Raw genomic sequence first — 13,926 nt, forward strand, 5'->3', positions numbered from 1 at the left:
CAGCACCTGCCTAACGGCCAAGTCTCCTCCATCCAATCAGCCGTGTATGGAGTCTAGGAGTGACCAAACACAGGGACCTCAAGTGGGTTTACTTGGTAAGGGCAGCACCTGCCTAACACCCAAGTCTCCTCCATCCAATCAGCCGTGTATGGAGTCTAGGAGTGACCAAACACAGGGACCTCAAGTGGGTTTACTTGGTAAGGGCAGAACCTGGCTAACACCCAAGTCTCCTCCATCCAATCAGCCGTGTATGGAGTCTAGGACTGACCAAACACAGGGACCTCAAGTGGGTTTACTTGGTAAAGACAGAACCTGGCTAACGACCGAGTCTCCTCTCCATCCAATCAGCCGTGTATGGAGTCTAGGAGAGACCAAGTCAGACGAGAGCTCAACGCACGAGCAGGCAAACACCATTCTAAACTCACAAAAGCACAGGCTGCCAACCTGAATCCCACACAAAGTCTGAGAAGCAGCGAAAGGAAAAGCAAAGGCAAGGTGTCGCTTTAGAGAGTTAGAAGTGACCTCCATTTTGAAGTTCTTGCTGCAGGAGCTTCCCGACATCGGTGTAATCCTATGTCCCGGACTCCACTGGCCATAAATAGGTCTCAAGGAGGAAAAAGGGCAATGCTGTAACAGCGCGAGCACAGCAACTGGGAGGGTCTACTGAGCTGAAGGAGTGTGGGGGCTCTTAAATGACCCTAAAGCAGCGACTGGAGAGATAGTCACGGCCAGCTAGGCAGATAGCATGCACGAGTAAAGTAGGATGAACTGACTTTGTACAGGGCTGTAATGGCCAAGTTAACACCTGCCATTTTACACAGGGGTCTGCAAGCTTTCGCTTTCCATAGGTCCTGGGCTACTGCACCCATCAGCACAGTCAATGGTGAGGATTCAAGGGGCTGTAGTTCTAAATATCTTGAAAGCCGCAGGTTGCAGACCCTGTCCTATGGTCACGAATATCACTGTGGGGAAACAGAACTGGACTACAACACAACAATGGGATGTTTTTGTTCCAAAAGCTATTCCCTGTGGGCAGCTTGGCCTTTTCATTGTGTCTGCTGTTCCCCATCAGAAACCGTGAGGGTCCCCTCAGAGCATTAGGACGTTCTTCTAAAGTGGGGTGATCTCCTAATGACAGGACCACAAGCTCGCCTCATAAAAGACTGTGGGTGAGCAGAGCCTGCGGTACCAGATGTAAACAGAGGAGCAGCATGTCACCAATGAGGTTAGGGACTACAAGGGCGTTATCTAATGACCCTCTAAATTCTAACACACACCGACTCCAAGCATTGGACATCTCTTGAGCTACAAGAAGCAATGATGGTAGGAACCCTGCAACCCAAGTCGCCCCTGTGCCCTCAAACTGAACACAATTTAGATTTTATCCAAATGTAACCAAAAGTATTGCATTAATGAAGATGATATGCTACACGCTACAACATGTGAACTGTTGAGGAGAATGAATGTGAAATGGAACCGCTGAAAATTAACTAACGACAAATCTTTTAGGCCAGGGTCAGCACTGAACACACAGTCAGATAGTGCAGGCCAAAGGAATATGTGCTATGCTTCGGACTCCGCCGCCCCCAGTCCTTCCGTGGGGCCTTCCTGGTTTTCTATTTGGTCGTTTAGCAGCATAAATTTCCCATCATTGGTGAGCGGGATGGACATCATCAGCTGGGCCAGTGCTTGCGGGTCCTGAAACGAAAACAGGGGCTTTAGTGACAGGCATTATGGAGCCCCATGAGTTCTGCCAGGCCCCTCCCAAAACTCCTGTTCAGTTGCAAAGTACTTCCCATAGGTCACAAGCTCAGTCTTTGATGTATGCAATTCACAATTATTGAATGGGTGAACATGTTAACAATGCCATCATTGCAGAATTGCCTCGTATTTAGTATTGTATTTAGTTATTTATTCAAAATAAAGAAATCTATGAAGGAAAGTAGACCAGGAAAGAGCCAACTAGAAAAGTAGCTTGAGTAGTGAGAAGGTCAGTCCCATTTCAGGTTTATGTAAACATTTCTCACAGGTGTAGCAATCCCCAAAATAATCCCTGTAACACGTGCACTGGAGCGAGCATGCTTGAACCTTCTGCAGCCAACTAGCAGGATAATCCCTGTAACTCGTGCACTGGAGCGAGCATGCTTGAACCTTCTGCAACCTACTAGCAGGATAATCCCTGTAACACGTGCACTGGAGCGAGCATGCTTGAACCTTCTGCAGCCTACTAGCAGGATAATCCCTGTAACGCGTGCACTGGAGCGAGCATGCTTGAACCTTCTGCAGCCAACTAGCAGGATAATCCCTGTAACGCGTGCACTGGAGCGAGCATGCTTGAACCTTCTGCAACCTACTAGCAGGATAATCCCTGTAACACGTGCACTGGAGCGAGCATGCTTGAACCTTCTGCAACCTACTAGCAGGATAATCCCTGTAACGCGTGCACTGGAGCGAGCATGCTTGAACCTTCTTCAGCCTACAAGCAGGATAATCCCTGTAACACGTGCACTGGAGCGAGCATGCTTGAACCTTCTGCAGCCAACTAGCAGGATAATCCCTGTAACGCGTGCACTGGAGCGAGCATGCTTGAACCTTCTGCAGCCTACTAGCAGGATAATCCCTGTAACACGTGCACTGGAGCGAGCATGCTTGAACCTTCTGCAGCCAACTAGCAGGATAATCCCTGTAACACGTGCACTGGCGCAAGCACGCTTGAACCTTCTGCAGCCAACTAGCAGGATAATCCCTGTAACGCGTGCACTGGAGCGAGCATGCTTGAACCTTCTGCAGCCTACTAGCAGGATAATCCCTGTAACGCGTGCACTGGAGCGAGCATGCTTGAACCTTCTGCAGCCTACTAGCAGGATAATCCCTGTAACGCGTGCACTGGAGCGAGCATGCTTGAACCTTCTGCAGCCTAATAGCAGGATAATCCCTGTAACACGTGCACTGGAGCGAGCATGCTTGAACCTTCTGCAACCTACTAGCAGGATAATGCCTGTAACACATGCACTGGAGCGAGCATGCTTGAACCTTCTGCAACCTACTAGCAGGATAATCCCTGTAACACGTGCACTGGAGCGAGCACACTTGAACCTTCTGCAGCCTACTAGCAGGATAATCCCTGTAACACGTGCACTGGAGCGAGCATGCTTGAACCTTCTGCAACCTACTAGCAGGATAATCCCTGTAACACATGCACTGGAGCGAGCATGCTTGAACCTTCTGCAACCTACTAGCAGGATAATCCCTGTAACACGTGCACTGGAGCGAGCACACTTGAACCTTCTGCAGCCTACTAGCAGGATAATCCCTGTAACACGTGCACTGGAGCGAGCATGCTTGAACCTTCTGCAGCCAACTAGCAGGATAATCCCTGTAACACGTGCACTGGAGCGAGCATTCTGCAGCCTACTAGCAGGATAATCCCTGTAACACGTGCACTGGAGCGAGCATGCTTGAACCTTCTGCAGCCTACTAGCAGGATAATCCCTGTAACACGTGCACTGGAGCGAGCATGCTTGAACCTTCTGCAGCCTACTAGCAGGATAATCCCTGTAACACGTGCACTGGAGCGAGCATGCCTACTAGCAGGATAATCCCTGTAACACATGCACTGGAGCGAGCATGCTTGAACCTTCTGCAGCCTACTAGCAGGATAATCCCTGTAACGCGTGCACTGGAGCGAGCATGCTTGAACCTTCTGCAGCCTACTAGCAGGATAATCCCTGTAACGCGTGCACTGGAGCGAGCATGCTTGAACCTTCTGCAGCCTACTAGCAGGATAATCCCTGTAACGCGTGCACTGGAGCGAGCATGCTTGAACCTTCTGCAGCCTAATAGCAGGATAATCCCTGTAACACGTGCACTGGAGTGAGCATGCTTGAACCTTCTGCAGCCTACTAGCAGGATAATCCCTGTAACACGTGCACTGGAGCGAGCATGCTTGAACCTTCTGCAACCTACTAGCAGGATAATCCCTGTAACGCGTGCACTGGAGCGAGCATGCTTGAACCTTCTGCAGCCTACTAGCAGGATAATCCCTGTAACACGTGCACTGGAGCGAGCATGCTTGAACCTTCTGCAGCCTACTAGCAGGATAATCCCTGTAACGCGTGCACTGGAGCAAGCATGCTTGAACCTTCTGCAGCCTACTAGCAGGATAATCCCTGTAACACGTGCACTGGAGCGAGCATGCTTGAACCTTCTGCAGCCTACTAGCAGGATAATCCCTGTAACACATGCACTGGAGCGAGCATGCTTGAACCTTCTGCAGCCTACTAGCAGGATAATCCCTGTAACACGTGCACTGGAGCGAGCATGCTTGAACCTTCTGCAGCCAACTAGCAGGATAATCCCTGTAACAAGTGCACTGGAGCGAGCATGCTTGAACCTTCTGCAGCCTACTAGCAGGATAATCCCTGTAACACGTGCACTGGAGCGAGCACGCTTGAACCTTCTGCAACCTACTAGCAGGATCTTGGAACAGTCATTGAACGATGCCACTGTAGACACTGCCCTTGACGTCTGCGGTGGACTTTGACAGGAAACCTCCAGCCCCCTTTTATGACGGCAGCAAATGAGGTAACGCTTCATTGATGTGGTCGAGATTCCATTTAGAATCCTTGTTGTCCCGAGCACTGTTGCTTGCTAGGTGCCTCATATTTCAATACATTAGGTTTCCCTGATATTCCTAGGCTTGCGTGTGTGACATTGCCTTGATACTTGGTTGCACCTGCAGAGAGAAAAAGCCCTCTCAATATGTATTCTGGAGCGCTGCTCTGTGTGGAAACTATGCTTCCCAGAAGTACCTGAGACACTTTATTAGAAATGTCAGGTGCGTCAGCGCCGGCACTTCTGTGACCAGCCAGTCTTCATGGGTCACTGGTAAATTCTATTCACAATCTTTTTCTGGCGCTATATATAGGCATAGCCGTATTACATCCCATCATGGGTTTTCAGTCTCTGTTGGATTCTCTACTCACTCAAGGGTAACATCCTGAATTGGGTCGTCACTCGAAATATCATGATCAATATCACGAATACCAGGTCGTGCTTGTGGTCAGACCACCATTTTGTAGAGGGCTACATAATTCTCCCCAAAAAACTCACCAGGGAACATAACCTGTCTAAAAGGATCATCAGCAGAAATTTAAAAAGTATAAGCGCAGCTGCCTCTAAAGAGTGTCTCAACCAGATAATGGCCCTCACATTAGACACTGATAGCCCTAACATCGTAGTAGAGGTATTGTTAGAAACCTGAAGGTGTCTCACCCGCTAGTCCTGGGAGATGTGTCATCAAGGAGGCCAGGACAAGGTCTTCGCTATTTCATCAAGCGCCTAGGGGGGATCGTCTGGGTGAAGGGTCCTTGGGGAGTGGGACACTGATGGGTGAGATGCGGTATCCTCTACCCAATAACACCCTTTCCACATCCTACCAGGTAGGATACCTAGGAATTCTCCCCCCACTCCCTTTTCCGACACAAGCTCTTTCTCACGGACAATTCACTGTGAGCGACAACAGACTGAAACCAGAGCTGTATACCTGACATGTCCCAGCACCATGGTCAGGCAAGGTCAGTCAATTACGGATTATTCCACACACCTGACTTCCATCACACTTCCCCACACAGATAAAAGGCGGAGCACGAAAGCACACTCTGAGCGAGGCAAAGCACACGAGGAAACAGCAGTTCCAAGATGGCAGTTTAATACAAGGAGAAAGACGGCGAGACTAGAGAGAGTCGCAAGGAGGGAAGTACCCGTGACCTCCAAGGACCGTTACTTTCATGAGCCTTGGAAAGTAAGAAACCAAAGACCAGGAATTAAGGCTGATCAAACCTGCACAGCGTGTCAGAGGTATCCGGGTTGGGGCTCTCCTGCATCGATAACCAAGGCGGAGAGGAGCGATTACTGCCGTGGTACTGTCCTTGGCTCCTACAAGAAAGCGGCATCAGAAAATGCAGCACAGTCAGTGAGTCGGAGAGACTGATAGCAAAACAGCTTGTGTTTTGAACCAAGGTTGCAAGCGGCAACATTGTACAATGAGAACAGTGTGTGGCCGTTTAAAAGGAGCAATGCAAGCATAATTGGAACCACAGTAGTAATTGAACTTTGGGAGGCAACCCAAGATACCATGCAATGAATGGTCCGGCGCCACGTGGGCACTCAGTTGAAGGTCTATATTAGGTATCCAACTGATGCTGAGTGTGAGAAACAGGAATACTGATATCAAAATGGTCATGCAACGGGTCTTGCTAAATCCCATGCACATTCGAAAGTTTGATAGTTAAAAGTACATCGAAATTTGCTCGAGCCCGGCTGAGGGAGACCAACTGACCAAGAGAAAAGGACCCGAGCTTGGCTGAGGGGGATCCGGGGTGAACCATGAATCACCTGAAAATAAATTTTAAGAACATAGTTTAAAGGGATCTGAGCCCAGAAGAGGGGAATTCAACATGGAATGTTTGGGTTTTGAAAAGTATCCGAGCCCAGAACAGGGGGATCCAGGGCGAACGTCCAAATTGAATAATGGTTTAAAGGAAAAGAATGTTTGTGTGTTGTTTTTGTATACACCAGGTCTTCTGAGTCAAGAGACTTGCAAGGAGCAAAGAGACTTGGACATAAGAGGTCCTGAGCTATGAAAATAGAACTGTATCCTCGTTCCACCGAAGCCAGTGTGTTCGCTTTGCTCGAGTGAACCGCCTTGCCCCGTGCTGAAAACATTGGGAAGGGAGGCAAACGGCCTGAACATCCTGATTTACCATTTTGTGAATACTTCTTGTTTTTTCATGAACTTCACCCCACACCATTTGTAAATTAGTGGTAAAGATTGCCAATCGGTTATTTAGTATAGGCCCTTTTTAATATGACAAGACTCCACTAGGATTGCATTGTTGTTATTTGATGGTCGTAGCTTGCTCCCATCTTAGATTTAGGTTTAGAGTAGTCGTTTATGATATCCTTGCAAATGTTTAATACACACCCCTGAACTGTGGTCACGTACATCTGTCCTATTATTGCCACCATGCGTTCTTTACAGTATATAACAACACTTTATCCCAGTTTTTGGACAGAATGCCCCCCTTCAAATCCAAGGTGATAAGAGATGGGGTGGTCAAACACCCTTGGTATAGCTCTGCTCTAGTCTGTAAAAAAGAAAGGTGGAAGATGATGGAGAACACCTCCAACCAAGGAGAATCAAGAAAAATGAAAATCCATTCAGAAGATATACAATGATCTCATTCTTGAAGCTAAAAGTCATTTTAACAATCATGAATTGAGGCTGCCAAAAATAATTCAAAACAACTCTTCAAGGTCTATAGAAACCTCAAAAAACCTAAGATGAGCTCCTTCCCTCAACACCCACTGCAGAGCATCATAAGGAGGAGCAGAAGGCCTTTGCTAATAAAAGTGAAACTGCACAGACTTAAATGTCAGCTCTCTCAAAAGACACTACCCGACCCCCTGTGAAGGTGAAGGTTGCTTCCCAGGAAAAACAGTCCAGACCTCCCTTTGCCTTTAGTCGTATAACCAAGGGCGAAATGATTGAGGTGCTTCACTCTATGCACCCCACACACTGCCCAGGCAAGATCCTCTCCCCTAAACTAATTCTGCAAAACTCCAATCTTTTTGCCCCTTCCCTTGGCGCATTTTGTTAACTATTCCTTCGACCACAGTATCACAGTACTCAAGAAATACAAGTCAAAAGGCTTTCAACAGAGAAAAGCAGGAGCGCACTACAGTAATGAACTGCACGAAAAACACGTGGATTCTGAGCACATGTGGCTGCAATAACAAGCCCTAACGAGAGATGTACTTTCAAATTCGATTTTTAAAAATAATGTCTTTTCATTCTTTTTTTTCTTTCTCTTTTATTGTTCCTTCAGGCTTTCATATCTTCATTAAATTATTTCGTTTGAATTGTGCCCATTTATTTCACTAAGAAAGCAGGGGTCCAATGGCAGAAACAGAGGGAGCCCGCGAGGCTTACCTACATAACGTGCAGTGTTATTGCAGGAGACGAGGTCCGTGAGAATCACGAACAGCTGGTGACATGAAGGCAGGAGCACGCAGTGGGCGTGAGGCAGGAGGTAAGGCAAGCAATTGCTGATTAGGGGATATTAGCCTCGAACTTGTACCCGCTTGACAAAATACTTTTTCTTTTGGCTCGGTCGGGTTTATTCGCCATTTCCTTTTGTTTAAGTCCTTCTTGTGTTTTACTCTGCGCAGCAAACCAGGTTTGCCTTCTTTGTTCACCGTCTTTTGGCGGGCTTCTGCCAAGAAGCCCTCCTCTGGGCGCCTGGGTGTCTAGGTAAACTTAATGTGAGGGAGGGGTGTAGTCACCCTCTGCTCAGGGTATCCTAGGAAACCCAAGTCGCACCTTGCCATGATTGGCTGAGGTGGTTGTCCGGGCAGGACAACCCCCCTGCTGCGTGATTGACAGCCAGGCTGTGTGAATGGGGGATTTTCGCATAAAAGGCAGGTCTCTTGTGCTAGAAGAGAGAGTCGCCACTGGAACTACAAGGAACCAAAAGAGAAGCAGAGAAGAAGACTGCTGCAACTACCCCGTCTTGGTGAAGCCCTGCTGCAGTCCTGAGCCATCTACCCTTCGACGACCAGAGAAGATCTAGTCCGGAGTCTTCTTCCCTTGAGCTTGGTGGGGATAACCAGCTCATCTTCCACAGCCAGAGGACCCTCTTCTTGGTCGAAATCGCTGCACACTGCTGTAGTGGTCCAGATAGCCATCTGAAGAGCCTCTGCTGTTTTTAAGGAGCTCACCTTTTACTCATCCTCACTGTTGCCGGCTTCATCCCTGTGTGGTGCAGACCCCTCCAGACGTTCTCCTTCACATCGAAGCTCCAGGAACCGTGGGTCTGCAGGAAACCAACAGGAACAACTGCCAGGGCACCAGCTTCTCCATTGAATAAGGTACTGTGTTCTGCTTGAGGAATTAGGGTGAATCCATTTTCTTCATCTCCAAGGCTTGCCCTTGTCTTCCATCCTTCTTATAACTTTTGCTTCCTCTGTTGACAATATCCAAGTACTCCTGGCAACGTTGAATATTGAACTGTCCGACAGTGTGATCCTCGACAACAAAAACCCAGTTCCACTTGACACTGGCTCCGGCTTATTGACTCTTGAATTTCTGTCTATGAGTGTTCTCTGATTCTGTCTGCCTTGACAAAAGTATTGCCTATGATTTTTGCCCCCAACTCTCTCTGGTTAACCCAGGTGCTAAGTGTGTTTTTGCCCCGGTAACAATTCTTGCCGCGGATACGCGTTTCGTTAGTAAGACCGAACTGTCAAAAAGTGATCACAAATTCCCAGTAAAGTCTTTTGTTTCACAACACTGGTCCATTAAAACATAGGGTACTTATCTTGAGTTAGAGTGTACCAAGTGAATTGGTTGGTTGTAGTATATTTTACGTGTGGTTTTGAATTAATAGAAGTTTTGTGTTTGTAACAAATGGTTTAAAAATAAATGTACTTTTCTACCTGAAACCTTGTGTCAGTGTTTGCTTGAGTCACAGTAATTGTGATCCCTTTGTGTAATCTCTGCTACTGTTCATATACTCTTGAGATAAGCCTGGCTGCTCCGCTACTGCTACCACTTTAAGATAGTAGTACAGGCTTGTACCAAAGGTAAAACTTGTATTGCCACCTGTAGTCTTAATTGTGTGTAGTTGTCCCAAGGGCACTGCACGGGATTCTTCCTAACACCCCCTCATAGCGCCTATGTGTAGGCCCATCCGGCCCAAATGCAGAAAAATAAAACCAAAATCAGTGGCTATAGGGTAGGATAAAGGGTCAGTTACTCTCCTGACACAGAGCTGAGAATTTACGCCATGTACAGGCATAAAAAGATTGTGGCAGGCCGCTGAGCTGAGAGACACATCCAGGACTTTGTCAGACAGGTCTCACTCCTTTTATCTTAGCCTCTTGGCAGCCAAGCATTAAGGTACAGGCTGCTGAAGTTTGGGTGGAGGACCCGCCCCTCTAACTTGGAGAGCAGATCCATTCTTCAGGCAGCGCCACCACGTTTGCTACGCCCAGTCTGGAGGGATTCAGATCATCATGGACCCGACAAGGCCCTGTCTCAACAGAAGCAGTGGCATGACAGTGATAGAGGGAACACAGTGGAGGTTGAAACACCAGGTGGCCGTCAATGCATCACCTAGAGCTCAATGCTGAGGAAATACCCTGGAACAGAGCACCTCACACTTCCTGTTCAGACAGCAAACAGCGACAAGGTCAATTTGAGGAGGTCCTCAAAAATAAAACACAGAACTTTCTGGCAGAGTTCCCACTTGTTGTTGACTGAAGTCTGTCTGCTCAAGGCCTTGGCAGTGACATTCTCTTTTCCACCAAGGTGAGCTGCTGTCAGAGACACAGTGTTCTCCAGTGACCAGAACCACAGTCATTGCTTCTCTGTATGGCATCAAGGACCGCCCACCCACTCGCTTGTTGTGGACGTGCTGGACTACAGTGTTGCCACTCCGGATCAGCGCACATGTGCCTTTTACAGAAGGAAGGCAACCAGAGCCACCTTGACTGCCCTCCATTCCAGGAAAATATGTTCCAGAGACTCAGAGGGAGACCACAGTCCACTCACTGTAAGATGAGTAACCCAACCTTTAAGAATCGCATTGTTGGCCACTATTACTTGAGGCCAAGGATGCCGAAGTAACGCACCCTTCTACAGGATGCCTCCAAGAACCATCATGCAAGGTCTCTACAAACTTTATTCGATACCTCCAGAAGAACTGATAAGCCACTGAAGCAAACTCATGCGCAGCCGAGCCGCCAAGGCCAGTGGCATGTAGGAGGCCATGAAACCCACCACTGAAGCACTCTCACGCGCAGCCGAGCCTCCAGGGCCACCAGCATGTAGGAGGCCATGAAACCCACCACTGAAGCAATCTCACGCGCAGCCGAGCCTCCAGGGCCACCAGCATGTAGGAGGCCATGAAACCCACCACTGAAGCAATCTCACGCGCAACCGAGCCTCCAGGGCCACCAGCATGTAGGAGGCCATGAAACCCACCACTGAAGCAATCTCACGCGCAGCCGAGCCTCCAGGGCCACCAGCATGTAGGAGGCCATGAAACCCACCACTGAAGCAATCTCACGCGCGGCCGAGCCTCCAGGGCCGCCAGCAAGTAGGAGGCCATGAAACCCACCACTGAAGCAATCTCACGCGCAGCCGGGCCTCCAGGGCCGCCAGCATGTAGGAGGCCATGAAACCCACCACTGAAGCAATCTAATGCGCAGCCGAGCCTCCAGGGCCGCCAGCAAGTAGGAGGCCATGAAACCCACCACTGAAGCAATCTCACGCGCAGCCGGGCCTCCAGGGCCGCCAGCAAGTAGGAGGCCATGAAACCCACCACTGAAGCAATCTCACACGCAACCGAGCCTCCAGGGCCGCCAGCAAGTAGGAGGCCATGAAACCCACCACTGAAGCAATCTCACGCGCAGCCGGGCCTCCAGGGCCGCCAGCATGTAGGAGGCCATGAAACCCAGTACACATTTTATTTTCATTAAAGTGATAAGGTTAAAACAAATCTTTTCCCTATACATTCTATAAATAGCTCATAGAACACACATCCTCTCCATGTATTTCAATCTGTAAACTCATTACATTCCTCATCAAATCTATAAAATTAAGCATTGGATCCCAGCACTTGAATACATTCTCTCTTTTTGTCGCTCACATTTCTGTTGTAGGGATGGGTATGCTTATGATCTCTTTATTACATTAAAGTTCAGAGAATTGAGAAACATACTTGTAATAGCACCTAACCATTTTGCCATATCTTCCGGTGTTTGCATGCTGGTAAAATCAATTATACCTTGTTATGGCTTCAAGATTCCTATCTGTCCATTTAAGGTGGTTAAGCCCCTTATTTACTTGAACCACCCCTACCCTGTCACTCTCCCTCCAGTTACTCAGTATTGCTTCACACAAAATAGCAATCATGCAATTTTAATTGTGAATCTTGAAGTCCGATATCATCAGATCACCGTCCAATGACCTGGGAGAATTTCCCAAAAGTAGTCTATGGTAGATGACTTGCTCTTGCACCTGAATGTCTTTGCTGGCCTTATTCCCTCAGTAGTGCTTTCCTTTATTAGGACTTATCCCAGATAATAGAAAAACTCTGTCCACATGCATGCCGCATTGATTGACTTATCCCTACCATTTACCCCCGGATTTGGCAGGAACCTATTCCCCTTTACGAGAGAACAATCGATACAGCTAGAATGTATGTCTCCTATTAACATTTGTAAAGTTGGGCGTTTTCTTATTATGGGAACAAGGGTTTGACTTACATTGATCACCACAATCGTATTTCTGGTGCATATAGTCCCACATCTAGTGGTAATCGCAGAGTATTGCATCTTAAGATAGAGAAAAAAAAAAAGGGACGTCGACATGGGCGTGGCTGTAACACTATCCCCAACGTGACGTGTTGTGTACCCAAAATACCTTGCACGTCGAGGTCCTGGTTGTTTTTGTTCTGCCGCCCGGGAGCCTGATAGATTTTGTGAGTGAGTACAGAGAAAGAATGTGAAAGATGTCAGTTACTTCAACTCCAAGAGGGGAGGAAAGGTTGGCACATGTGAATCTAAGCAGATACAAGCTCCAGAAATACGATTACCGTGAGTAATGTATGATGTCTTCTGATGCTGGTGAATGTGCTTAGAATCACATGCTGTGTATAGACTAACGAGCAGTACCCGGAGATGATGGTGGGATGTGTGAAGGCACAGTAACAAAGAAATGTCTCAGCACTGCTTGTCCGACCTGAGAATCCGTCTTAGAGTGTGTGTCTAAGCATTAATGTTGAGTGAATGTTTGAATAGAACTCCAGGTTGTTGATTTGCAAATAGAATCGAGAAGAACATTTGCAATAAAGCTTTAGTAGCTCCTGTGCCTCGAGTAGAATGTGGTCAAGGCGTAAAGGGTAAATCTCTTTTGGCAAGAGATTAACATACTGTGATGCATATAACAATTAATTTAGATATGGCCGACAAAGACAGCATCCCCTTCTCTACCAGCGGCAAGAGAGACGAATAATGTGTTGTCTTTCTAAGTGGTTTTGTCTTATCAAGTATACCACTGCTCTCCCAACCTCCAGTGTATGGAGGTTTCTTTCAGCTGCATTTGTGGGGTTCCGAAAGAAAGTTGGAAGTTTTGATGGATTTGTTCACATGGAACTTGGAGATGAATGCGAGTGCCAAGCGTGGGTGTGTGCTCAGTACCACCTTGTTTTTATGAATGGTAACACATGGGTCTTGAACTGAGAGAGCCTGCAGTTCACTAACTCTCCAAATGGAGGTAATAGCCACTAGGAAGGCAGTGTTACAGGTGAGGGCCTCAAGACTAGCCTTATGCATTGGCTCAAAAGGAGGTTCCATTAATCTTGTATGAACAACATTCAAGTCCCATCTGGGAGTTGGGTTAGAAATAGGAGGGGGAATTCTTTTTACCCCTTCCATGAATGCTTTAATCACTGGGATTTTCCAACAGGAAACTTTGCTCTGAGATGTGGTGTATGCAAAGAGGGGAGCAAGGTGGACATTTAGTGAGTTGAAAACAAGTCCTCAATCTAATAGAAGTTGAAAACAAGTCCTCAATCTAATAGGTTTGTCAACAACATCTTTAGTTGAACAATCAATAGGGTTGATGTTTTTAGTATTGCACCAGATGACAAATTGTTATCATTTATTGGAGTAACAATGTCTGTTAGGTTTCCGTTCTTCGTTCAGAATGTCATTAGATCTTTGAAGTATTTGTAGGTGCCCAAACTTCAGGAGCAATGCTGCTAAATTGAGCGTTTGGGGGCACGGGTGTAGTGTCTTCCCTAGGTCTTGTGACAGCATGTTGTATGGGCAAGGTAGTTTCTAGGGAGGGAGACGGAC

At 47.6% G+C, this 13,926-nt stretch overlaps 1 protein-coding gene across 2 annotated transcripts in view; it reads right to left on the bottom strand.

Moving 5' to 3' along the window:
• Positions 1-1,416: 1,416 nt before the first annotated feature.
• APPL2 (adaptor protein, phosphotyrosine interacting with PH domain and leucine zipper 2) overlaps positions 1,417-13,926 on the bottom strand; it is a 697,737-nt gene continuing 685,227 nt past the window's right edge. For both annotated transcript variants that reach the window (XM_069629945.1, XM_069629944.1), the window contains exon 21: positions 1,417-1,698. In XM_069629945.1, coding sequence (XP_069486046.1) covers positions 1,564-1,698 — 135 coding nt within the window. In that variant the 3' untranslated portion in view covers positions 1,417-1,563. The remainder of the gene's footprint in view (positions 1,699-13,926) is intronic.

The sequence above is a fragment of the Ambystoma mexicanum genome, chromosome 12 (assembly GCF_040938575.1).
Source record: "Ambystoma mexicanum isolate Mex_15411 chromosome 12, UKY_AmexF1_1, whole genome shotgun sequence".
Classification (NCBI taxonomy): domain Eukaryota; kingdom Metazoa; phylum Chordata; class Amphibia; order Caudata; family Ambystomatidae; genus Ambystoma; species Ambystoma mexicanum.